General features: G+C 53.1%; 11 protein-coding genes across 11 annotated transcripts; 8 read left to right on the plus strand and 3 right to left on the minus strand.

Moving 5' to 3' along the window:
* Positions 1-14: 14 nt before the first annotated feature.
* Positions 15-1340, plus strand: BO94DRAFT_549471 (UbiD family decarboxylase; the record flags this gene model as incomplete). Its single annotated transcript, XM_025613449.1, has 4 exons — positions 15-66; positions 159-244; positions 304-512; positions 563-1340. 4 exons carry the CDS (start codon positions 15-17, stop codon positions 1338-1340), a joined length of 1125 nt encoding a protein of 374 aa, XP_025463830.1.
* A 1845-nt stretch (positions 1341-3185) lies between these two features.
* BO94DRAFT_524009 (putative quinol monooxygenase) lies at positions 3186-4030 on the plus strand. The gene is made up of 3 exons (XM_025610238.1): positions 3186-3580; positions 3633-3660; positions 3715-4030. The coding sequence occupies exons 1-3, from the start codon at positions 3405-3407 to the stop codon at positions 3853-3855; spliced, it is 345 nt and encodes a 114-aa protein (XP_025463831.1). The 5' UTR covers positions 3186-3404; the 3' UTR covers positions 3856-4030.
* A 302-nt stretch (positions 4031-4332) lies between these two features.
* On the plus strand, positions 4333-5328 carry BO94DRAFT_499602 (SDR family NAD(P)-dependent oxidoreductase; the record flags this gene model as incomplete). The annotated part of the gene is made up of 3 exons (XM_025609385.1): positions 4333-4741; positions 4792-5039; positions 5094-5328. Coding segments are annotated over exons 1-3 (774 nt in total), but the record flags the coding sequence as incomplete, so codon positions are not given.
* Positions 5294-6903, minus strand: BO94DRAFT_538533 (uncharacterized protein). Its single transcript, XM_025612511.1, has 4 exons — positions 6607-6903; positions 6285-6559; positions 6121-6236; positions 5294-6067 (listed from the first exon to the last, which is right to left on the minus strand). The coding sequence occupies exons 1-4, from the start codon at positions 6884-6886 to the stop codon at positions 5362-5364; spliced, it is 1377 nt and encodes a 458-aa protein (XP_025463833.1). The 5' UTR covers positions 6887-6903; the 3' UTR covers positions 5294-5361.
* A 145-nt stretch (positions 6904-7048) lies between these two features.
* Positions 7049-11065, minus strand: BO94DRAFT_559507 (nitrilase; the record flags this gene model as incomplete). Its single annotated transcript, XM_025614072.1, has 9 exons — positions 7049-7636; positions 7684-8139; positions 8192-8518; positions 8565-8627; positions 8680-9187; positions 9242-9290; positions 9354-9399; positions 9997-10536; positions 10589-11065. The coding sequence occupies 9 exons, from the start codon at positions 11063-11065 to the stop codon at positions 7049-7051; spliced, it is 3054 nt and encodes a 1017-aa protein (XP_025463834.1).
* A 1034-nt stretch (positions 11066-12099) lies between these two features.
* BO94DRAFT_210104 (uncharacterized protein) lies at positions 12100-14160 on the plus strand. The gene has a single exon (XM_025606152.1). It carries the CDS (start codon positions 12548-12550, stop codon positions 13901-13903), a length of 1356 nt encoding a protein of 451 aa, XP_025463835.1. The 5' UTR covers positions 12100-12547; the 3' UTR covers positions 13904-14160.
* Positions 14161-15325, plus strand: BO94DRAFT_210105 (uncharacterized protein). The gene has a single exon (XM_025606153.1). The coding sequence runs from the start codon at positions 14417-14419 to the stop codon at positions 14966-14968; it is 552 nt and encodes a 183-aa protein (XP_025463836.1). The 5' UTR covers positions 14161-14416; the 3' UTR covers positions 14969-15325.
* Positions 15326-15359: 34 nt separating this feature from the next.
* Positions 15360-17239, plus strand: BO94DRAFT_524025 (glycosyl hydrolase family 43 protein; the record flags this gene model as incomplete). Its single annotated transcript, XM_025610239.1, has 11 exons — positions 15360-15445; positions 15497-15557; positions 15610-15701; positions 15755-15966; positions 16018-16105; positions 16154-16298; positions 16351-16356; positions 16410-16545; positions 16591-16681; positions 16733-17147; positions 17199-17239. Exons 1-11 carry the CDS (start codon positions 15380-15382, stop codon positions 17237-17239), a joined length of 1353 nt encoding a protein of 450 aa, XP_025463837.1. The 5' UTR covers positions 15360-15379.
* A 370-nt stretch (positions 17240-17609) lies between these two features.
* Positions 17610-19814, plus strand: BO94DRAFT_577946 (MFS general substrate transporter; the record flags this gene model as incomplete). The annotated part of the gene is made up of 5 exons (XM_025615195.1): positions 17610-18190; positions 18237-18371; positions 18422-18591; positions 18639-19706; positions 19761-19814. Exons 1-5 carry the CDS (start codon positions 18022-18024, stop codon positions 19812-19814), a joined length of 1596 nt encoding a protein of 531 aa, XP_025463838.1. The 5' UTR covers positions 17610-18021.
* Positions 19815-20401: 587 nt separating this feature from the next.
* BO94DRAFT_605540 (terpenoid synthase) lies at positions 20402-21289 on the minus strand (the record flags this gene model as incomplete). Its single annotated transcript, XM_025616494.1, has 1 exon — positions 20402-21289. One exon carries the CDS (start codon positions 21287-21289, stop codon positions 20402-20404), a length of 888 nt encoding a protein of 295 aa, XP_025463839.1.
* Positions 21290-22722: 1433 nt separating this feature from the next.
* Positions 22723-24466, plus strand: BO94DRAFT_627235 (HMGL-like-domain-containing protein; the record flags this gene model as incomplete). The annotated part of the gene is made up of 1 exon (XM_025617401.1): positions 22723-24466. Exon 1 carries the CDS (start codon positions 22955-22957, stop codon positions 24464-24466), a length of 1512 nt encoding a protein of 503 aa, XP_025463840.1. The 5' UTR covers positions 22723-22954.
* Positions 24467-24806: the final 340 nt, after the last annotated feature.

The raw sequence follows: 24806 nt of genomic DNA on the forward strand, positions 1-24806 counted from the left end.
CCTTCATCGGCAGGATGACCTCCAGTGTCAATACCTGGGTGTGGCTAGCGGTGGTGGTATTGATCAGTAAGTGATCGCCACCTGCAACGGCGTGGCAACACGCCGATCAAATCAATGCTGTTGGATGTTGATCGATGCTGATCACCCGTCTCCCACAGCCCTACTGCGCTATGTCTCCCGAGTCCTCCAGCTGGGCGTCCCCCGCCATCTCCAAATTGAGGATTTGCTGATGCTCTTCACCGTCGTACGCCTGCCTGCACGATGCTCCCTCCAACGATCGCCTCTGACTCACTGCCACCTTAGGTCTTCTACATCTTACTCACGGTTTTCCTGGTCGAAGTACAAAAACATGGCACCAACGAGATTCCCCCGGACCAGTTCGACGACATCGACCCTGCGTCTATCCCCGATCGTATCACGGGCAGTAAACTAGTCATTGTGGTGGAACAGATGTGGCTGGCTACCATTTGGGGATGCAAGGCGTGTCTGCTCTTGTTGTATTCCACCATGACGTGGGTTTCCACCCTCTAAGCATCCCCTCAACCTCTCTGATGCCATTTAGTTCGGGCCTCTCCCAACACCGGATCGTGAAACTCATCAGTGTATTCTGCGCCCTCAGCTTCGTCGTCGTGGAAGTCCTGTTCTTCGCCGCCTGGTGCCGTCCCTTTTCCGCGTACTGGTCGGTCCCTCCCAAGAACCTGCAGTGCTCCGTCTATCGCGACCATCTGATCCTTGTCCTCACCCTGAACATCCTGACCGACCTGATGATCATGGCCATCCCGCTGCCCCTGCTGGTCAAAGCCAAACTCACCTTGCTCAAGAAGATCACCCTGTGCGCCGTCTTCTCGCTGGGCGCCTTCGTCATCCTCTGCTCCATCCTCTCGAAGTACTACTCCCTGTCCCAACCGTACGGCGACCAGTGGGTGGACTGGTATGTCCGTGAGGCAGCCACGGCCGTCATTGTGGCCAACATTCCGCAAACCTGGACTCTGTTCCGACGGTTGTTCAATTGGCGGGCCTTCTTAGCCCACTCATCCTACAACCACAGCCACGGGAAGTATACCAATCGGCTGGACAGCTCGACCATCCATCTATCCAGGTTCCGGGGCGGAGACAAGTCGCAGGTGCGCACTGCAGTCGATCCGACGGAATCTGGCGAGCATATCGCCCGGGACCAGCCGTTGGAGATCTGGGAGCATCGTCAGTTCCACGTCACGAACGAGCCCGAGGAATTGCGCAAGAGCACCAGCATCAGTCAGACGAGTAGTGGCAGTCTGGAGTTTGACACGACCGGGTTTCCGACCCATCAGTCGCGGACGGTAGTGACCACGGCTGAGTAGCTTTATCCCTATGTCGTTTACATAGAGGTCCATTGGCAGTGCGGACATCCTTTGTGTACATTGATTCTGATGATAGAATAATTTGCGAAGCACGCTAGCACTGAGCAATACTAGGTTCAGTCTTGCTAGAGAAGTTTCCAGTTCTGAGACTTCTTATTAATCTGATAATTTATATAATCTTAACTTTTTAATTAATTAATTTATTTATTTATAATATAATTTAAATTATATTACTAGTATTCACTGCTTTAGTTTTACAGGGGTCTTAAAGAGAGTCTGAAAAGGAAAAGATTCTCCAGTCTATATTTAGATTATAAATCTAAATTAGGTCTTTATATAGATTTAGACTGTAGATCTGAATTAAGTATTATATTTTTAAATATTAAACTAAGTTATATTTTATTAAGTTGTGCTTGACTGCGCCCTGTCAAACCCTAGGATCGCTTCTCCCTGTTCCTGTTAGCTTAGCTTTGGTTCCAATACGTACCTTCGAACTGAATCGAGGTAAGTCAGGCTGGTGACTATCTAAAGGTGACTGGTCCTGAACAAGAGAAGAGAAGTAAGGCCAGATAGTGCCGCGCAGCTATCCGTAAGTAAGTGCGGACGAGTGTTGTCGCTAAGCTTTCCAAAACGTATGGTTACTTAAAGACAGTTGTATTGAGCACGAAGAACAGAACTAGCTAAGTACATGAGAGAGTGTCCTTATATCCTATCCTCCGTATACCATATCATATACCACTCAGGGTAGATCGAGGGTCGATCCAATCACGTTCCTGGATTCCTGTATACCTTCCGTATACCCTCGAGGGTAGATCCGATGGTAGATGATCATGTGACACAGCGCCGCTCCGAACGTTACTCAGACCGGGATTCTACTCGATAAGAGCTGCTGGTTGTCCGAGTCCTGCCTTGTCGTCACTTTTCTGCCTAACCAGTCCGCTTCGCTAGTAACCTGGCTAGCAGGGGTCTGTAACAGTATGCCAGTGAAGCTAAGCTAACCAGGACAGGGAAGCGATCCTAGGGTTTGACAGTATATTTAAAGAGTTACTAAAGAGCTCCATTAAGTGCTATTAAAGAACTATTAAAAAGCTCTGTTGAGTATCATTAAAGAGCTTTATTAAGTATATTTAAAGAGCTACTAAAGAGCTTTATTAAGTATATTTAGAAAGTTATTAAAGATCTTTATTAAGTACTATTAAAAAACTCTGTCAAGTGTTTTTGAAAGATTTAATTAATTATTAAAAATAAAGTACTTAATTTAGACTTACAGTCTGAATTTATATAAAGATCTGATTTAAATTTATAATTTAAATATAGACTAAAAAACCTTTTTCTTTTCAGATTCTCTTTGAGATCCTTATTAGACTAAAATAGTAAATACTGGTAATATAGTTTAAGTTATATTATAAATAAACAAAATAATTAATTAGAAGATTAAAATTATATAATGTTGGGATCCCCGATGGGCTCCCACGCCGGTAGGCAACGTAGGGTCACGTGACCCTCCTCCCTACACCGCTAGTTAGTCCATATAGATGGCCTACGAGGCCCCTAGCTAGATCATCATCCATCTCATTCTACACGGTTGAATCGCCTTAGTAGCCACTCCAACATATAATTTATTAGATTAGTAAGAAGTCTCAGAGCTGGAAACTTCTTTAGCAAGACTAAACCTAGTATTGCTTAATACTAGCATACTTTGCAAATAATCCAACCTGAACCCACATCTGTCCGCCCGCTTACTACGCAATACCCTGCTTCAAACCCTAGAGCTATCTTACATGTCCGTGCGAGACGTCCACACGTGAAGCCAGGATTGCTGACAGCTTACGGATCAGATGGAGGCACGAATCACCCTTCGACTCGTAACCAGACCCAAACGTCAGCCTCATCACCACCTCCAAATACTAGCCTCGACAAACTGCCCACATTGAATCAACCTGGAATCAATATATGACCAATCGCTGACAAATTCAACCGCAAGACAAGCCCTATATAATCCATCATCCTGCATCTTCCACTCATACCATCCTCCTAATCATCCTCTACAATACAACCATCACCATGTCCGAAGGCTTCTCCCTCCACATCACCATTCACATCAACCCCTCTGACCTCCCCAAATTCTGGGAGGCGTTCCGGCCCGTCTACGAGAAGGTGATTGGCGAGCCTGAATGCACTTTCTTTGAGGTTTATCAGTCCCCTGAGGAGCCGGGGACTTTGAGTTGGGTGGAGAATTGGTATGTTCTTTTTTTCGGAGAGATGGTAACAGTGGTTAACCGGTTCATGTAGGTCCAAGTCGAAGGAATGGTTACTCGAGGTATGTATTTACTACTGTGGGTTGCGGATGCTGGGCATGGATAACACAGTGTAGAATCAAATCACCAAGGATTATTACCGTGATTATCTGGCCGTGACTACTCCGATGTTTGTTAAGCCGAGGGAGGTTAAGTTGTTGAGTCGGGTCGCTTCGTACAATATGGTTAAGCGGTCGAATGGAGGGTTTCATGATTAGGGGGAGATGTTTGAAAGGTTATGAGGTTTATGAGATGACATGTATATCTGCTTAATGGAGAGAGGAGAAATATCTGCTTAGAGAGACACCTATATGTGATTCACGTGAAACCAACATCCTCCATCTAGTGAGGCTAGTGGCTTGCAACCTGCCTGTAGTATATCGAGTTTCAGCGGGTTCTTTCTTTGCCGGTAATATCTAGCAGTAACCCAGTCGAACATGTCATGTCAGATGAGTAGTGGCTATGTGGCTACAATGGATGATTCTGACGTGAGACGCACCAGGCCAACCACAAGCAAAAGGAAGAGCACAACCAATCAGACACGTGGAGAATATACTCCATCACACTAACCGCATCCGGACTAGCTCATTCACTGCTGCAGGGGCCGGGGACCGTTTGCCCAAAGAGGAAATTGTGGATAGCCTCACCATCCCATCTGGCCATGACCAGCACTCCTGCTCGTGAAAATCGCTCCCCTCTAGCCCATTCTCCCTGCCTGGACGGAGCACAGAAAAGACATAAAAGGAAGGCAAATTCCCATCCAAAGCCCATTTTCCATCCCACAATCATCCTCTCACAATCATCCTCTCACAATGTCCCAACCTGACTCCCTCAGCCTCCAGGGCAAAGTAGCCCTCGTCACCGGATCCGGCAAGACGAGAGGCATCGGCGCCGCCATCGCTGCTCTACTAGCACACCATGGCGCATCCGTCGTCATCAACTACGTCTCGTCATCCACGGCCCCCTCCGCTGCCGGGGTGGCAGAGAAAATCACCTCCGCGGGAGGTAAAGCCCTCGTCGTGCAGGCAGATATCTCCCGTCCGGAAGAAGCCCAAAGACTGGTACACGAGACCGTCACTACATTTGGAAAGATCGATATTTTAGGTTCGTACATACATCTTTGCTTATCGTGTTGATCTCCACTAACAAACTAGTCAACAACGCCGCCACTGGAGTCCCGGGTCCGGTACTCAGTGCTACGCCCGAGGCCATAACGACCACCTTTGCCGTCAACGTCTTCGGTCCTATCTATCTAACCCAGGCAGCGGTATCGCACATGCCGCCGCATAGTCGGGTGATTAATATCGGGTCCGTGGCGTCGAAGCTGGGCGTGTCGGGATCGCCACTGTATAGTGCCTCGAAGGCGACGATGGATGCGTTGACGTTTTCGTTGGCGATGGAGGTATGTCTACCCTGTCTCTAATACTCAAGGATGAGTGCTAATGGGAATGTGTAGTTGGGTCGCAATCACGGCGGCATAACGGTGAATACAGTCTCCCCTGGTCCAGTGGATACAGATGGGTTGCCGCCCCATGTGGCAGAGAAGATCAACGAGAAAATGGTTCCTCTTAGTCGGGTGGAGGAGAGATTAGGGACCGTAGAGGATGTCGCGGATGCGGTGCTCTTGTTGTGTTCGGAGAAGAGTCGGTGGATATCTGGGCAGGTTATCTCGGTTAGTGGGGGGATTGTGGGTGGTTGAACATCGGTATCATGTTGGAGAAAGATTATGTACATGAGGATGTGACTAGTTCTGGAGGGAGATGAGTTGCCTGGGCTCCTAGTATGTTGATCGAAAGGATATTGTTGACTATGTTCATCCCTTCGATGGCCGTAATGCCTAGACGGTCGAGTACCGACCGGATATCGTCCATGTATAAACCAGGCTGTGTCGAATGGGAAAGTAGTAATACTGTCACCAGGGCCCAGAGGTATAGCTTCCCACAAGAGTCATCATAATCGGCTTCGCGCAGTTGTGGGACAAGCATCGAGAACTTGTATCGCAGGTGGTCGGATTCGTGTGACGTGAAGAGGAAGACATCCTGTTTCAGAGCTGCCAGCAGAAGCAGCAGCGCTAACCGTATGGCTTCTTGAAGGAAGTGGTACCCCATTTCACTGCAGTGCGCTTCACTCGGCCGCGACACGGAGAGGAGGAAATGCGTGGCTGGTCCGAATAGTTCAATGACGGTAAGGTTGTTTTCGTGTCTCCAGAATGCCGCGGAGTGACGGAGACTCTCTTCCACGCTTTGGATGATGAAGCTAGCGTGGTTGAATGCAGTTGCAATCTCATAGAATGAGGCATATTGTGGAGCGATGTCGTTAAGCAGGCTGCTCAAGTCAGGGCTCATGACATCGGGTGGGAGGGTGGCAAACCCCGGCGGTCGCGGCAACCGGGGAGGCGAGTCCTCCATCACGCTGCCTACAACATCAAGCCTAACGGAACATTTAGCCCAAGTGCATTTGCTAAGGATATGTGGGGGAGGTACCAGCCAGCAAACAGGGCCACATTGTCATCGAGACCTTTGTATCCCCCTCTTAGTTGGAAGATGCGACCGAGGCCACAGATATGTGTATTCCAGCGATCCAGCATGCCAACATACAGCTATCTATCATTCAGTATTGATATATCGAGAAGCAAGTGGAGACCAACATCATGGCAGATCAATCCCAAAATGGTAGTGATGATCCCTTCACTAAGATTCTCCCGGACATCGCCCAACCGCCGCGTAACCTGCTGCACACACTGACCATAGTAAGTCAGACATTCGGCACTTGTCTCATACCGATACGCTTGGACCCGCTGTTTCTGATCGAGAAACATGGCCGCGTTGGCCAAAGCCACCAGGACGGCGCTGGCATCTGTCAAGGCCATCGAGAACCATACGGCTCGAAACGGACGGAAGACGTAGTCGCGGTCACTGGTCACTACGTAAGTTAGTAGAGTCTGAAAGCCTGGGCTAGTAGAGACCCACTGAAGTGCATGAGCTGCAGGCCCCTATCATCCAGGGGAGTGGGATAGAAGGTGGTGTTGCATGGATCCAGGGACGCCGGAATGCTTTCCACCCCGGGCTCGGCCGGGGGTTTCAGGGCCAGCGTCCAGGTGAGGGGCCGGGCGTGAGTCCGACGCGCCCGCCCAATCTCCCGCATGACGCGGCGCCGGATGGTGCGCTGCGTGGAGGCCGATTTGATCTCATCGGGCCGGGAGATGTTGACGAAGACGAACCCATCCTCTTCGGTCCCTGTTGACTTCATTTCGGGGAAGATTCAAGGTCTTCCGTGGGTTTCTTAGAAGTTGGGGATGGAGGGGGCGTCGGCGGGCAAGGCGAGCCCGCCGCCATCCCGCTAAGCCACGATGCGCATAGCCGAGCGGCTAGTCAGCCCTCGTCTCAACCAGACCAGGTCATCGGACAGGCATCAGAACTCGATGGAACCCAATAAACCGGGAAACAGTGGGTATCCCTCGGGCGAGACGGTGAAAGAGTTGTTTGTACTGCCATCAAAAGCCGGCCACAAGTCCCCGGACGCAAATCCGACCGGGGGAAAGGTCTCCGGGCCCGGTTGGGAGTCCCAGCACAGCGGGCAGTCGTGAGCCGTATGCACATCGCTGGATGACCATCCAGCCAAGTTGGCTGTCCGGTCGTCATCCCACGGGTATTCCTCCGTCGCCATCTCCGTCAACATGCGCAGGATGTCTTTGTTCACGACGATCGCATGGAGTCGGGGCAGTTGATGCTGGATGGTATCCGTCGAGGACCTCGAGATGCGCCTCTCTCCCATATCATCCGGTGAACAATGAACCGGAATCGCATCCGCCAGAAGATCGAACACATCTCGCAAGGGTTCGGCCTGGGTCCACCTTTCCGCAAGGACTGCCAGAATCACCGACAAGGTTCGGATGGCTGTGCCCACCTTGGACGACTGCAGGGCGGCGGGTCGACGAGCTGGGGGCATGACCCAGAGGCAGTATAGGAGAGTGATTCCGATTCCAAACTGGCTCAACAACTAGGATGCTGTCAGCAAGTGTCTGAGGTTCTGTCGGGGGTACTCACCCCCGGCCACAGTTGGGCTGTTTGACGGCTCTTGAGATATGTCCAGAATGTCAGTGCAATGTCGGTGCAGGCTTGGACGCATCCCTCAACCACCATGTCGCACACGTTCGCCTGGGTGGGCCGGTACAAGAGCAGGACGGTATAGTTGTATAACATGCCCACCCACCCTTCGCTGGTATAGCCTCTGGAGAGCGGGTCGCTATGGGGCTGCAGCTGGGCCTTCCACTGGTTGAGGATCTCCAACATGTGGAGACGCCATTGATGGGATGCCCCAAATCGCTGGTCATAGTCGGCACGCATCATGATGCTCAGGATCCGGGATTGGATCCGTCTACCCCGGATCAAATGAAGAGCAGAGGATACCTGAGTCCTCCGCGGGATGGATTCTACCTGGTCCAGCCGATCGGTCCTCGGTTGCCATGTTTTGATCTCATCATCATTCATGTTCGCAAATGGCTGTCTCGCCGAGTCAGTTTTACAATATTACCAAGTAGGAAGGGGTCCTCACCTCAACCTGGATGTCTTCATCGACGAGGCTGCACGGAACATGATACACCCAACTGATCAAGCGATCGATGGCATACGCGGACCAGAACACCCGACGTCGAATCTGCATCTCCAGCAGTGGGTCTTCAGCCTTGGACTCTACCGTGGGAAGATGCAACTGTGCGATTACGCAACAACGCATGGCGGCCGATATCATCGTCAAAACGGTCTGCGACGATGGCGAGTGAAGAGCATGCAGGGTGCAAAGTAGGTAGGCTTGTGCATGCAGAACCGGGTCCAGACAGGAGAACACGATATCCAGAGACGACAGGGAAGATGTATACAGCGCCTGCAACGTTCAGCGGGCGCACAAAGCCATACGAGAGTGTTCCTACCTGGGAAGCTTTCATGTCGCTGGGCGATACCCGGGGAGCGATCAGAAGGCTTACCGCAAATGCCTGCAGCAAAGTCAGCCTGCGATCTAAAGCCACTCGCTGTCTCCGAGCTCACCATCTTGATGAAGAAGCCCTTCCATCGCTCGTCCAGCGGTAGAGGCACCCCCAAGCTTCTTGAGCTCTTCCATGTATCGTACCAGGCGATGAAGGTTTCTTCATGGAGGAATGGATAGCGCGGGTTCACGCGTTCCAGAAATATCCGGACCAGTTCATCCTGCGTCTGCGGTGGAATTCCTGTCACATAGTTGTTCCCTTCCAACGCTGGATTGGGCGAATTAGGAGCAACGGATGGGAGCATGGTGATCGAGGGGGTGCTGGCTGCTTGGATGTTCTGGCCGTTCCGCGAGCAATCAACAATCGCCGGGGATGTCACATCCCCAGGGCTTTCATCCAGCGGGATTGTAATTTGCGACGGTCCCAGTAACTCTGACGTGCGCAAGTCGGTGGTTCTGAAGCTCGGGGATGGAGCCGGGTCCAGCGGCAGATGGCCTGAGGGCAGATCGACATCGGTACCTCGCTGGGCTTCGAGCTCGAGGATCCGCTCCTCCAAGGCGCGAGCGTATCTAAGAGCGTCAGTGTCTGCTTGATGATTGCCAGCATGGGTAGTGCCAGCTCACTCTGGATTAACGTGACACTGTCGCACTGGTCGCTGACTGGGGACACAGGCTAGTTACGCGTCGGATGTAAGCACGAGCTATCGCGAGATATAGAGTCATCGAGGCCAGTTACCTGCATCTGCCTGGACGCAGTTGGTACATGGTCGAGGCTGGCTGCACTATGCTCAGTGTTAGCAGTGATTCTACTCCAACTAGGCCGACACCCACTTTCTGCTTGCGAATGCGACAGCGTCGACACGCCAGGCGAGGTGTCGACGCAGGACTGGGAGACATTGTGTGTGCAATTCCGCCTGTTACTACATACCGCCAGCATGGAGGAACGAGTAAATCATGGGAGAGGAAGAGAGGATGACGATGTCGGAGAAAATGATTGGCCCACGCAGTTCCCGGAAAGGTTTGGCTCCGCTGAGGTAAGGGCTGAGTCATTTCAGGCAACTGACATTCTGCCTAAGGCTGCACTCATCCCTTCTCCCCGAGGAAGCCAAAATGCTGCCCTGACAGATTTCAACCACTGAATGCCTTACTCAGAGAGACCTCTCTCAAAGGCATGCTAATTGATCTCATGATCCTCCGGTTGACCATAGCTCTCGCTGCGCGGCCTTTCGGACAGAACATATCCGATTACCTTGGAACCATATATATTTCGCTCCTACAGGAGAAGACTTTGGAAGTCATTGGTGTGCATCTTGAAGTTCATTTATTCATCAGCTTCAGCAACTCTATTGCGGCGGGGGATTCAAGTCCAGGCCTTCCACCGTCAACTTAAAAGCATCATTTCGCGAATAACTGCCCGCCACGTCGATATCCAACCGCCCGCGCTCACAATCCTCCAGGTCGATCTCCGTCACCGACAGCGCGGCGCCCAGGTCCTCCGAATCGGCCAGATCGTCCGTGCTCACCTCCCAGATGGGGTCACGAAGGACTTCGCCCAACGGGCCCACAATGCAGGAACCACCCCGGCACACATACTCGTCCCCATCGCCTCCACCCTGGGAGGTTGTCGTGATCCAGCCCGGCAGTTCGCGACGTCGCACACACTGGTTGGCGGACAGGACAAAGGTGCGGCCTTCTGCAGCGACGGTCCGCATGAGCGGCAGCCAGGTATCCCGGGCATCGGCCGTCGGGGCCAGATAAAGGTTGACATTCTGGGAATACAGACTCTGGCGAAGTAGCGGCATGTAGTTCTCCCAGCAGATGGCGGCTCCGATGGTCAGCCGGACGCCATTCAGCTCGGTGGTGACAGCCTTGAGGGTCGAGGGCGAGCCCTGGGCCCAAATCAGACGCTCCGATGCGGTCTAACACTGAATTAGCAACATGACTTCCCTCTCGTGGGGTGAATCCACTTACAGGCATGACCTTTCTCCGCTTGCCCAGGACACCATCGCGGGGGTCGACATAGATGGCGGAACAGTAGAGACTGCCCCCTGCGCGCTCAATCACGCCACACACAATGAAGACGCCCGTCTCCCGGGAGATCCTCTCCAACGCTTCTCTCGTTCCATCACCGCGATACTCCTTGCCGCGAGGCAGAGGCAACTTGCGGTTCACCCAGTCATCGCCTGCCCCCGTGGGCGTGTCGCCTAGGTCGATGGCGGCATGGAAGTATTCGAGGAACTGGTCCCGGCCATGCGGGGCACGGGCTCCCACAGCCGTGCCAAAGTCGCATGTTCGGGGATAACCCCCCAGATAGGCCTCTGGGAACAGAATCAGGTGGACCCCGCGGCTGGCCGCATGGCGAGTCACCTTCTGCAGAGCATCCAGCGTGGCGGCGGTGGTCGCCTGGGTGCTCGCCTGGGCCACCGCGACCGTGATTTTCTGTGGCATGTTGATTATATTATAGTGTGGGATGTAAGGGGAATTAGTAGTGAATAGAGAGAAGAAGGAAAATGTGATGGACAAAGTGTAGTTGTCATGGAGTTTACGCGGGGAAGAGCAGCCATAAATGCATCGGAGCGGGTGGGCCCGTCGGACTGCCATCGGCGATGAACCTCCGACCGGTCTTTGCGGGGGCAAGCCTTTCACCACAGCAAATCCCGATTGATTAAGTTAAGAACTTTGGCCATGCTTTTGGTCTAGTTACACGTGGGTTGGGGTATAGTACTGTGGAACTACCCCAATTGAGGAGGGAAGGAAGGACCAGTCGGGTCAAGCTCACGCCCCCATTGTCTCGCCAGCCTACGCAACCTCCGTCACCCGACATTGACCGGTGAGGATGCCGGATTCATCCTCTTGGCTGATGCTATCGATGCATGAGTTACCCGTAAAGGTCCAGGTGCTATTAGAATCGAGATGCACCGATGCTGAACCGGTTGTGTTGCCCGCGTTAAGGGACCACGTCCAGCTCGACCCGCCCGAGGTATCGTTAGGGATGATTAGAATGCCACTGGCTGACGACTTTCTTGGGTTCATGGATTATACTGAGGCCCTACGATGACCCCTTTTTATGGTTTGTCAGTGTTCCATGCCTATTACTCCATCTATCCAAATTCCCGGTCGGCACTGTGGCCCATCAGCGGCTTTCGGGAGTCGCTCCCTGTGGCTGCATGGCAAACTGCTTTCCCTGGACTGAGAACTCGGACTACCTATAGCCTGGATTTTGTCAGTAGTGTTCACCCTGGCGATGTAGGGGAAAATGCGGCGGGGCTGGGGATTAGCATTTCTTGCCTGCAAAAGGCCAGATCCTCGTTCGTGGTGTGAGGACCTCCGCTCTTCTCCGCATACTGTTATCTGTAGGCCAGCCTACAGCAATCGTCACCAGACTTTGACAAGCAGGGATTGAGCTCCCTTGGATGTTGGCCTGTCGTTCAAAGAGAATTCGGCTCCACGAGGATATCTCTCCGGATGACTCCAACTGCGTCATTCATTTCATATAATTTTGTAGATATCCGGGAAGATTTCTGACGGAAACTAGACTAATTCTTGTCCAATGTCAGAAGCCGGCGATCGACTAGGAACGGCTTTCGTTGGGGTGAGCTTGTGGATAGCTATAACTTTTGTATAGAAACCCTACCGCGTTGTGGATGGGGAGACATTAAGCTTGAATAAGGTGATGATGATGTGGAGCCGATATGGAGACATTACCCCATTCAATCCCTTGCTTTCGGGGTTCTGATCATAAGTGGGAACCAATCAAGGTGCTTTCAAATGAGAGGTGATGCGTCAGACATATGGATGCTGTGTGGGGGGATTTCATGGATTAGATGGCGATGCCGAGAACTGGCTGATCCATAAACCAGACACGACACGTCCGCGTCGATGATCATTCTCCGTGGCATGCTCTCATTCCACAACGTTTTCAGCATCTAAATGTTGCCTCTTCTTCTGTTTCTCTCTGCCTTTGGCGCGGCTACAGTCACTATCCATGACCCCGGTGACTTTGCTGATCTTGTCGCTGGTGCAGCCGATGATGCTCTTACAGCGGACTGGGACTATACCCCAACCACCTACCAGGTTGATGCTATCACCGGGGCATATGAATACTCCAGTACAACGGAGAACCTCTCCCATGAGATCATAGCAGTCTCCGCCAACGACACCAGCGTCCTTGTCATCACGGAAAGCTCCGAAGTGAATGTCTCCTATTCAACCATCATCAAGCACGGATACTCGAGCGATCTGTATCAGGCCAGCTTCTTCGGTTCGAATGCTGCCATCAACGTTGCCAATGAGTCTGTAGCGTACTTTGACCATGTCAACGTGACGGTTCACAATGGAGCAGCCAAAGTCTACTCCTACGGCAACAACACATATGTGTCCATCTCAGACTCGACCCTGTACAGCTCCGGCCCTGTTTCGCACGGCCTATATGCGGCCGGCTATGGCACTGTCGTCGGCAGGAATCTGGAACATTACTCTGGCGCCTACCGATCTTCCTCTTTTGCGGGTGACAGTCCCCGGGGCTATGTGTATGTGTACGACTCGGTCGCCCATACAGCCGGCATCGGCAGTGCCATTATCTATGGCCAAGGCACGGTCTATGCCGAGAACATCATTGGGTATGCAGAGAAAGCCCCCATTGCGTTCTTGGACACGGCCCAGATTGACATTCACGATTCCGATCTCACCGCGGGCCTGCTGGCGGGTGCAGTTATTTTCTCGTCTGGGACCCGAGGATCAGGGTCCGAGATCAACTTTACCAACACTCGTTTGACGGTCCTCCCCGACACCGCGGCAGCGCTCTGGTTCGGCAATGTCATCGCCAGCTCCCACATTGCGAGCACCACCATCAACACCACGTCCGGGATCCTGGTCATTGCCAATCACTCGCAGGTCACGCAGGACTTTAGCTATTTTGCGGATTCCACGGCTGCTGCGGAGGCTACCATCACGGTATCTGAGTCAGATATGACCGGGGACCTCGTGGCGTACAATGGCAGTAGTATCAGCTGGTCGTTGACGGAGTACTCCTCGTTGACAGGAACCGCGTACTCTGGCTATGGCACGTCGTTCTTTGCCGTGTCGCTGGATGCGACTTCCACGTGGATCTTGACAAACGACACCGTGGTCAATAACTTGATGGACTCGGACACGACGCTGAGCAATGTGAATAGTGCGGGATACCCGTTGTACTATGATTCCAGCGCGTCGTCAAATGGATGGCTGAACGGGACGACCAAGAAGATCACTGGCGGGGGGTACGTAAAGCCAGCGACGAAAGCGTAACTGACATGATGCATGGCACATCAGCGCTCTTGGGATAAGAATCATCTTCGGGCTTCTTTCACACATCTTGTGCCTGATATGGTGGAGACGCGTAGGGTGACAATCGCGATGCATGGTGTTTGATGATCGGGCAGGCTGGACAAACAGCTTGGGATGGGTTGGTGATAGTAATGCCATTGCCTATTCTGCTGAGAGCAAATTCACAGACTTTGTATCCCCAAAGAAACCTTTTCTCTTGTTGTTGGGCTCAAAGGGAATCGTAATCCGATAAATGTCTGGCGGGCTTGATCCTGGGTGATCCTGGCCAGCCATTGGCCGATTCCTCTCGACGAATCATGGGTCAGGGATGCTGTCAACAATCCCGGGCCGGCTTTCCAGCGGAGGTGAGTAAGTTTAAGTAACGAATGGAAGTAACCCCTGGCAACCTGCTGCTCCCCCTGATATCTATCCATCCATCCATCAAGCTGCTCCCCCACGCCCGACCCCGGAAACCCGCGAGTGAACTACCCACCCATGGCTTCTCCCCTCGTCGGCCTCCCCAAAATCTATGCGAGCCAGGGGAACAAGTGTGTCCCGCCCACCAACGACTTCCTCCTCGGCACGTGGCATGTCACCCACTCCAGCCTGCCCCTGTGGAAAGGCAAGTGCAACGTCAACATCACCTACCAGATGCTGCCCCTCACTTCGGTCGGTCCGATGAAGCTCGATGACCTGGTGAGGTACCAAGTCATCGGGTCGGAGAATGTGAAGACGGTGCATGGCGTGGATACGCCGACCCCGGGGAACCCCGGCGCCTGGGACTGGCGGGGCAAGGGCTGGCTGATCATCGCCAGCTCGCACTGGGAGTGCCTCGGCTTCGGCAATGCCGCCGATGGCAACCAGTGGCTGGTCACTTATTTCGCCAAAACCCACTTCACCCCGGCCGGCATTGACATCTACTCGCGGACCAAGGAAGGACTTCCCCAGGCTATGATTGACGCGATCCTCACGGCGCTCCAGGGCCTTGGGGTGGAGGAAATCACGCAGCTGGCCAGCAGTATCTTTTCGATCCCGCAGATTAGCTAGCTATTCAACTCAGCCCGATGTCGGTTTAGGTAGTGAGAATGTTCAGCAATGGCTATAATTCTTCATCTGCTCATCCAGAATGCAACTGATCATGTGTTAAGTACCCCGGTGGCGTCAGGTTGCAGACGGTGGGCTGTTCCTTGCAGCAGGTCGGAAGACACTGCGGGGGGCCCTCCACCGGAGAAAGACGAGAAGAGAAGGATGGGACTTGCAGGAGACCCTGGCAGCAACCCTGAAGAAGTGTCAGCTTAAATTAACCGACGGACCATTTCTCCCCCAATCATGGCCTGTCATCTGGACTCTGCAGAAAGCCCCTCTTTCCCTCGCCCCAGCATATATGTAGCGCCCTGGCTTCAGACGCAAGCGCCCGCGTAGTCTATTCGCACACCTTCTCGTCTTGACCGTAGCAAGATGCTGACTGGTTTACTTTTCACCTCCCTGGCGTTGGCCAATGCCGCGGCTGCATCGCTGCAAATTGTGAGCGCTGTCATCATACGGCGAGAGGCTTCGGTCGACTAATGTAGACAGGTTCCGGGCGCAACATGGACCGCAGAAGGGACCAACAAGCACATCCAGGCCCACGGCGGCGGTACAGACCCCGAGGACCTAGTATGGCATGACTCTGACATGGCAATGGGCAGGCATCATCGAAGTGGACTCGGTTTACTACTGGGCCGGGGAGAACCACACCGACGGCAGCGCATTTCAGTCCATCAACTGCTACTCCAGTACCGTTTGTGTTCCCGATCGCTTCCCTTTCTAGAGCATCTTTCCTGAGCCTCCCAGAATCTGGTCGAATGGACCCTGGTGGGTGAGCTCCTCTCCCTGCAGAGTAGCGGAGATCTGGGCCCCGACCGGGTCGTCGAACGGCCCAAGATCATTTACAACGACAACACCTCCCAATATGTCATGTGGCTGCATATCGACGATAGCTCGTACGCCGAAGCGAAAACCGGGGTGGCAACCTCGTCGAGTGTCTGCGGAACATATGACTATCTGTAGGCATCCGGGGCATGTTCATAGGGACGACCAGCTCACGTTGTACCCAGGGGATCGTTCCAGCCCTTAGGGCACCAGTCGCGTGACATTGGGCTGTACAAGGACGACAATGGCACCGCCTATCTGCTGTCGGAGGATGTGAGTTGAGCAGCAGCCTCAATGGAGGAGCATCCGTTAACCAGCCAGCGCCCCAACGGCCTGAGAATCGACCGGCTGACCGACGACTACCTCAACGTGTCCTACACCACCCATCTCTTCCCCGAGCACTATGAGGCCCCGGCCTTATACAAACAGGACGGCGTGTACTTTATGTTCGGGTCGCAACTGACCGGTTAGCCTGTCTTCAACCCTTCTGTTACGCATTCTGGACTGACCAGCCATAGGATGGTGTATGTGACCACCGAGGAGATAGAGCCTGAATCCCACTGACCGCGATAAACAGCTGCCAACGATAACAAGTATACCACCTCCACGGACCTCAATGGCACCTGGAGCGACTGGAGCGATTTTGCGACCGCAGGAACCGACACCTATGACTCCCAGACTACTTTTGTCATGCAGGTCGGGGATAGTGTGATGTGAGGAGGCTCTAATCTGATGTGCCTTTGCACTGACACTGGCAGGTACATGGGCGACCGCTGGATCTCGACGAATCTGATGGCCTCGACGTACATCTGGTTGCCATTGACCTTGGACGGAACCAATGCGACTTTGGTGAGACCCTCGGGATTGCTCCCGGCTGCGGATTGCTAACCGCGACTACAGACGGACAGCTCCAACTGGATCCCCTCCCTCGATGGTACCTGGTCTTCCGGAGGCGATGAAACTGATCCCGAGGCCGAATCCTCCAGCAACGTGCTCTCGAATGGAGCGACCGTCATTTCGTGCAGCGGTTGTTCGGGCAGCGAATCCGTCGGATGGATTGGAGGCCCCGACAATGGCACCCTCGAGTTCCGCGACGTGTCCAGCGACGCGTCGACCACGACCACCATCCAGGTGCGTTTCGAAAACGGCGATTCCTCTCAGCGGTTTGCGACCGTCACCGTCAACGGGAAGTCGCAGATCCTGGCGTTCCTGCCGTCCGACAATGGAAACACGCCAGCGACGTCGGTGCTGAATGCCCAGCTGGAGAGCGGAGAGGACAATGTCATTACCTTTAGCGCATATGAAGAGGGATACGGTAAGTGCGGCGTGGGAGATGATCTGGAAGCTGCTAATCGAATCTGGTGAGCAGGACCTGATATCGACCGGTTGTTGGTGCCCGACGAGTAGGTAGCCGAGGGTATTGGCTGGAATTAGCACGCCAGTGGCACTATTCAGATGAGCAGGGAAAGGAGGGACGTGTACCTCGAGTCAATTAGGAATAGCAATTCATGCTTGATGCAACTTCACCAGTACAGAGTTGGAGAAGTGATTTAGCCTCGCCGAGGCCTGGCGGTTACCTAGCTTCATGAAGGGATGAAGGGAATGAGCTTCGGAAAGTGCCGGGATGGACTGCCACTGTACTCCGTACTGGATATTGGGTATCCACCGCTGGTGTAATCAATGCTTCCCTCGAGGTCGAGTCGGCCTGAGCGCCGTCTCGGAGCTCCCCGAGAACCGCCCCGAAACCGGGCCTCTCCACCGACTCATCCTCCAGTGGTATATCCAGGCCATTCGGCCCATGTTGCGAGCAAGCAAAGCTGATCGTGCCATCTGAATAATCCTGATACGCGAGCACCCAGTTTCAACAAAGCCGACAAACTGACTTACTTTGAGCAGCTCAGTTGACCGCATCCAACCCCCCGACTGTCCCTCGCAGGATATATACACTCCTCTCGGAAGGATCCCAACCCCTCGCTCGGGGTGCTGCCTCGGCGCCCATCATCTCCACGACCCCAGTTCCCCGCATTCCCCGGATTCTGCAAAGCGTGATTCTTGCTAAGATGGAAGCTCATGCCGCATTGACCCCCTCGGAACGATGGTGGAGAGCAACCGGCTCGTCGAGATGATAAAAGACGCCAACATGCATCCATGCAAAGGCACCACTCCAGGATGTTGAGAACCCCACCACGATGGCAGACAAAAAGATCGACATCGACTATTTGGAACATGTCGAGCAAGTGTTGGTGGACGAGACGGGTCGCATCCAGCGTCTCCCCGTGCCCAGCGATGACCCCAATGACCCCTTAAACTTGGCCCTCTGGGAGAAGACAGGCATCGTGGTGTGCTGCTGTTGGTTCTGTACGTCCATCCTTTACAGCGGTCCAGCACATGCTAATGTGCACAGCCATCATGTCTCTCTCCGTCATCGGCGGACTGGGATCGGTCTTGGACGTCTTCTTTCAGATGTACGGCGCCGAAGGCCACAGCACCAACCAGGTCGTATGGCTCTCGACCTTTCCCTCACTGTTTGTGGGAATTGGTAAGAGAAAACCACCTTGTATCATGCGATACGCAGCTGAAACATCCCAGGGAACTACATCATCCTGCCGTTGGCCCTAATCTGCGGCCGCCGACCCGTCATGCTCATTGCCAATACCGTCCTGCTGGGTTCCCTCGTCGGCTGTGCCCTCTCGCAGAATTGGGAGCAACATTTCGGGTTGCGGATTTTGTTGGGATTTGCGACCGGGGCAACTGAATCGGTTCGACTATCACTCTCCCCTATTATCATCCATCTGACCCGCGGCAGCTCCTGCCTCTGATTCTGGCCGAAGTCACCTTCATCCACCAGCGCGGAACCATCTACGGCATCTACTGGGCCACCCAGAACATCGTGACCAGTCTCCTGACGCTGGCCAGCTCCTACGAGGTCGCTGCTCTGGGTTGGCGCTGGTTCTACTGGGTGTTTGTCATCACCGTCGCCGTCGGCCTGGTAGTTGTCTTATTCTCTTGCTTCGAGACTCGATTCCAGCGTCGGGCCGTCATCATCGATGATCATGTCGTCGTCACCGATCAGTACGGCGTGACGCGAGTCCTTAACGCAGAAGAGACCCAGGAATACCTCTCCCGAGAAGACCACCCTGGCCCTAACTTCGGCGAAGAAACTCCGCCCAAGAAGTCCTACCGCCAGATGCTCAGCTTATGGCCCGGCCTGTCTCCCCGTCCACTGCGCACCATCCTTCTCACCTGGTGGCAGATGCTCGAGACCTTCAGCTCCCCGGGTATCATCTATGCGACTCTCCTCTCTGCCGTCATCCTAGGCGGCTCGGTCGGTGTCTCCCTCACCTACAACACCGTGCTGCAGTACAACTACGGCTGGGACGCCGCCAGCATCGGCCTGATCAATCTCGGTGGCGTGTTTGGCGGACTTGGTGGCATGTTGTACGCCGGTATATTCGGCGATCGCTTCATTGTGTGGATGGCCCAACGGTCCGAGGGGGTCCATAAGCCTGAACACCACCTTCTCTTACTCATTGGCCCGGGTCTACTTGCCGTGGCCTCATTAATCCTGTACGGCTTCACAGCGGATGGAAACGCCACCTGGGGCGGGCCCTTTATGGGCTGGACGCTCTACCAAGTCTCGTTTGTCTCCACCCTCATCCGCACAACATCCTTTGCGACCGAGGCATGGGAGAAGAATCCGGGTCCAGCGTTGGTGACCGTTGTGGGGACGAAGAATTTGATTGGATTTGGGGTCAGCTATGGATTGAACCCGATGGTGGCCAAGTATAGTTATCCGGCGGCGATGGGGATTCTGGCGGGGGTGGTAGGGGGTGTTTTACTGCTGGGGATTCCGGTATACTTTTTGAATCCGATGGTGAGTTGCTTGCCTGGGAGTTGCCATTGCATAGCGTTGCTAACGTGAATGCAGTGGAGAAGATATATCAGCCAACAGAGGACACGGGGGGTGGAGCAGGTCATTTAGATGATCGGGCGGAATTGTTCTACACTAAACCGGGGATACAGTCTACATAAAAATGACAGATTAGCTTGTTATCAGTACAAAGATCTATTATTGCTGTCAATTGTACCAAATTCGTAGTTGAGATAGCCAATCCTAGATCAAGACGCGACACTGCACTGATCACTTGGAAATACAAACCAGGTATTGGTCACCTGAACTCAGTTACTTGCAAATGCCGCCCAGTAAACGCAACATTCAACGCGGCATAGTGTCGGGAAGTGGAGGATGAAATAGACAGCTCAGCTTCTCGGGGATGAGCATCTCGGGGGCATCCGTCGGGCCTCTCGGTCGTGTCCGAGCCTTCCTCGCAGCCTATCACCTCAATCATGTAGTAGATCATTCTGGCCTCCACGAGCCCTTACAAAACTACTTGTTACGGGTTCAACAATCGCATTGACTCAATGTACTCGTCTAGCGGAAATAGACCAAACTCTTCACACCAAACCTTGGGGTTGATTGATAACCTTAATCCCAAACACACCAACTCGTTCGTTTCTGGCAGAATCACTGTAGATCCAGCATAGACATAAAGACCAGCACTAAAGCCATCAGACACCCCACCACCTATACTCAATCCCTTGCATACACTCCTTCAACCGATACCGAGGACACTCGGTATTAAACCGTATATACCCCTGCAAAAACAACTCCATGACCCGCTGCAACTCGGGTGTACATGCCGCCAACCTCCGAATATTCCCTGCACTCTGTTCCGCCAGCATCATAAAATGCTCCACACTCTCCTGAACACTCACCCCATTCAACCTCGCATGCCGCAGGATATGATTCTCCGCCTCCTCCCCCACAATACTCTCCTTATAAAACGACAACACATCATTAACATGATCCATGAAATTATCCAACTCCGGAATCAACAAGATATAATCTTCAGGGGGGATGTTCAACGCCCGCGGGAAACATAAATGCGCAAACGCATCCCCCATCCCTGTCATTCGACGGAGGAATTGGCCATCAGACGGGGGGGATTGGGAAATGCGAGGTAGGAACTCTGCTTCTGCGATGACGCCGCTCATGAAATCCACGACGGATTTGAAGATCCGGCCGATGTCGAAGGCGTTGTAGTCGTGGGATAGGGAGTGGAGGAGTGAGATGTAGTCTTGTTGGACTTGGGGGAGTTGATCGGTGGAGCTGAGAAGCGTAGGGACGAATGTCTTTGCTGCTGAGACGCTGGTGGGATCACCGCGATCATGGCGCCAGAAATGGGCAACGAAGAGGAGGATTTTCTGTTGGGTGAATTCGTCGATATAGAAATAGAAGAGCTTGGAGACCATTATAGCGGCGTTCCATTCTGCTGGGGTGGACCAGGATGGACGGGGGAGATCTTGGGAAAAGGGGCGAAAGGGGACATGGTTTTTGTCGTAGGATAGTTTGTCCAGCAGTTGCTGGCATAGGGTTCCGTAGAGTATCTTATCCATGATGAGGTGTGGTGGAAGCTAGGTATGAAAGAGGGCATTTGGCAACAGAGAGGGTGAAACAGCCTATAGGATAGATCTTCATTGATATAACTAAGTCGATTGTTGTTAGACGGAGTAAAGATTGTCCTTATATCCATGTACTGAAGGCTAGAGGCCAACCGGGATGCATCATTGTCGTGGCCAGTTACAGTCTGCTCGTGTGAGTATGCTGACACCCAATCTGTGTTCCTCCAACACACTATTGGTCAAATGGCCCTGCATCTAGTCAAAATTGGTCATGATTGTCATCAGTGGTTACACAGATATCTTGAATATGAAAGAGTGGTAAAACTCGGCCTGATGCTGACCAGCCTTTTAACGCTAGGTACCAGAGATGTCTGTGCTGTGTGGCAGGCCATATGGTCTGGCATTGTATCCTCAACACTGATGTTCAAGAAAGTAAGCCCCTGAACGTGAATTCCATGAGTAATAAAGAGAGGGTTGGTAGGCTCATTCACGGCTAGGGCTATTGGCACATTCTGCCAGGGTCTACATGTCAATATCTCACACCAGCCTCGTCATCAGACTTCAACCCCTCCTCTCAAGAGCAGGTAACCCTGTCGTACCGGGATCTCTGTCTCGGGGGTGATTTATTCCGAGGTAATGTCTGCAGCCAGAAAGGCCAGATCTTTGGCTAAGACCCAGCCAGATCGGGATATGACTTTGAACCTCAGACACAACGCATGACCGCTATTCGCCATATTCCGTGGGTCCAAGGCTTCGGACCCTACTGCCTCGGGTTTACAAGTGCTGATAACATGGGAAAGCTGGGATCTGAACAGGTGTCCGACTGTATCTGGCTGTCGATCATCAAAAGCAATATAGGTCAGATGCAATGCAGAGACCGGGATCACACTTGGGTCCATGCAATCGGCCGTCCTAGATCTGTGCATCGATCCCAGGTCTTGTTTGCGATTGGGTAGTGCATCACCATGCTGGTTTCACAAGTCAGCAAGATCTTCTCCACCATTGCACCGTTCCCAAGCTAATGAGATCCAGGACCGAGTGTTGGTGCAATGGACGAATGAAGACCAACATCTACCGGGATTTGATTTCATCTTTCGTGGATAAGCAGTGGCGCTAAAGATCTATCTCAGTGACTCGATCTTCCGAATTTCATCTCCGATCATCAGGATTCTTTCAGCCCTGGGGGCTGTATTGCCACCGAGATTGCCCAGAGTATGCTTGCTTTTTCGTCATCATAGATCTTGCTTTTGTCTTTACAACTGGGATGGTATAAATACCTGCATGTATCCATCCGGCTGCCGACTGCTCGTGCATAAACATACTCGGCCCTCCGTTTCTTCCACACCCTGTACATTCCTACCACTTTGCCAGGATGCCCATGTATGTATGCCCCTTCACTCCACTTGTTCACTTTGGATTGGCCTTCTCTATGAACTCTCCCACTCGACATACTAATACCCTGTCACTGGTAGGCTTCGTGACCCCTCCAGAAAATACAGGGAATTCCCAGTATTAAACAATCCCAACCGACAGTGGCCATCCAGAAAGCTAGTGAAGCATCCACGGTGGCTATCAACCGACCTTCGTGATGGCAATCAATCTCTTTCCCAGGTATCCTGCCTCTCCATCCCTGTATGACCGTACTAACCCTCCCAGCCCATGAACATCGAGCAGAAGCTCCGATATTTCCAACTCCTCATCCAAGCCGGATACAAAGAAATCGAGGCCTGTTACCCATCCGCCTCGCAAACCGAGTTCGACTTTGCACGTTGCCTCATCGAAACGCCCTCCCTGGTGCCAGATGACGTATGGTTGCAGCTAATGTCCCCCTGTCGGGAAGACCTCATCCGCCGTACCATCCAGGCCGCGACGGGTGCCAAAAAAGCCATCATCCATATCTACGTAGCCATATCCCCCTGCTTCCAACAACAAGTCCTCCACATGAGCCCCGAAGAAACCCTACACCTAGCCGTCAAATGCACACAGCTAGTCCGCAGTCTCACCATCGACTCCCCATCCCCAGAAGCCCGCCAAACAGAATGGATGCTTCAATTCACCCCGGAAACCTTCCAAGACTCATCCATGGAATTCGCCATCAAGATCTGCGAAGCCGTCAAAGCCGCCTGGGCCCCCACAACCGAAAAACCCATCATCTTCAACCTCCCCGCCACCGTCGAGATGGCAATGCCCAATGTCTTCGCCGACCAGATCGAGTTCTTCAGTACCCACATCACAGACCGCAACAAGGTCTGCATATCCATACATCCCCACAACGACCGAGGTTGTGCCGTAGCAGCCTCCGAACTGGCCCAGCTCGCCGGCGCCGATCGCGTCGAGGGTTGTCTCTTCGGCAACGGGGAACGCACCGGCAACGTCGATTTAGTAACACTAGCTCTGAACTTATACTTGCAGGGAATCGACCCGGGAGTGTACTTCGATAACATGACCGAAGTGGTCTCTCTCGTCGAAGACTGTACCCAATTCCCCGTGCACGCTCGAGCCCCGTACGCCGGACGTCTAGCCTTTTGTACCTTTGCCGGTCCGCACCAAGACGCCATCGTGAAGGGACACGAGTGGCGCGACACACAGGGAATCCCAAACGACCATGCATGGGGGATCCCGTATCTTCCCATCGACCCGGCGGATCTCGGTCGCGAGCACGAGGCAATTATCCGCGTCACAGCGCAGAGCGGTAAAGCCGGGAGTGCGTGGGTCATCAAACAGACTCTGGGACTGGAGATACCTCGCGCATTAAGCGTCCAATTCGCCAGTCTAGTGACTTCCCACGCGGATACGCACGGGGGAGAACTAGACGAAGCTGAAATCACCCGTCTCTTCCAACAGGAATACATAGAGCCACGGGCTGACCAGGAACGCATCTGGGATTATCGCAGCAGTGTCCGTGAAAATGGCATTGGTGTCAGGGCCCTTGTGCAGGTAGATCCATGGGCACGATGGGTAGAGGGATCAGGGATGGATCTGGCGTCTGCTTTGACTGAATTGCTGCGTCAGGGAGGGCTGGATGTTCGGGTCCGAGAAGCGCTTGTTCAGAATAGAGGGGAGAAGGAGTCTGCGGCTTTTGTTGCGGTCGAGCCGACTGGTGGTGTCGTGCTGTGGGGGGTTGGATTGGGCTTGAAGGCCGATGAGGCTATGTCTGTTGCGGTGAGTTGATAATGATCACAATTTGTTATTTGGGGCTGATTTTGGATAGTTACGGACTTTGCTGGGGCGGGGAGAATTTTGTTCTCAGGAAAGGCTGAACGGTAAGGAGGTATCTCTGAGTGATTCTTGAGACTTTCTGGTGGTATGGGTCGGTGAGCGTTGGATATAAGTATAGACGAGGGATAGAAGTTGTTTTAGCCGGCCGGATGGTTGATATGGGGGAAATTTTGCAAGTTGAATTCGTAAATCTCCATCTCTGGATGGCATTGTGGAATATGCTGCAGAAAGCGGGAAATAACTGGCGTCATCTGGTAGCTGCGTGAACAACAGACTAGAAATATGCTCTAGA

Source organism: Aspergillus sclerotioniger, assembly GCF_003184525.1.
Source record: "Aspergillus sclerotioniger CBS 115572 chromosome Unknown BO94scaffold_29, whole genome shotgun sequence".
NCBI lineage: Eukaryota > Fungi > Ascomycota > Eurotiomycetes > Eurotiales > Aspergillaceae > Aspergillus > Aspergillus sclerotioniger.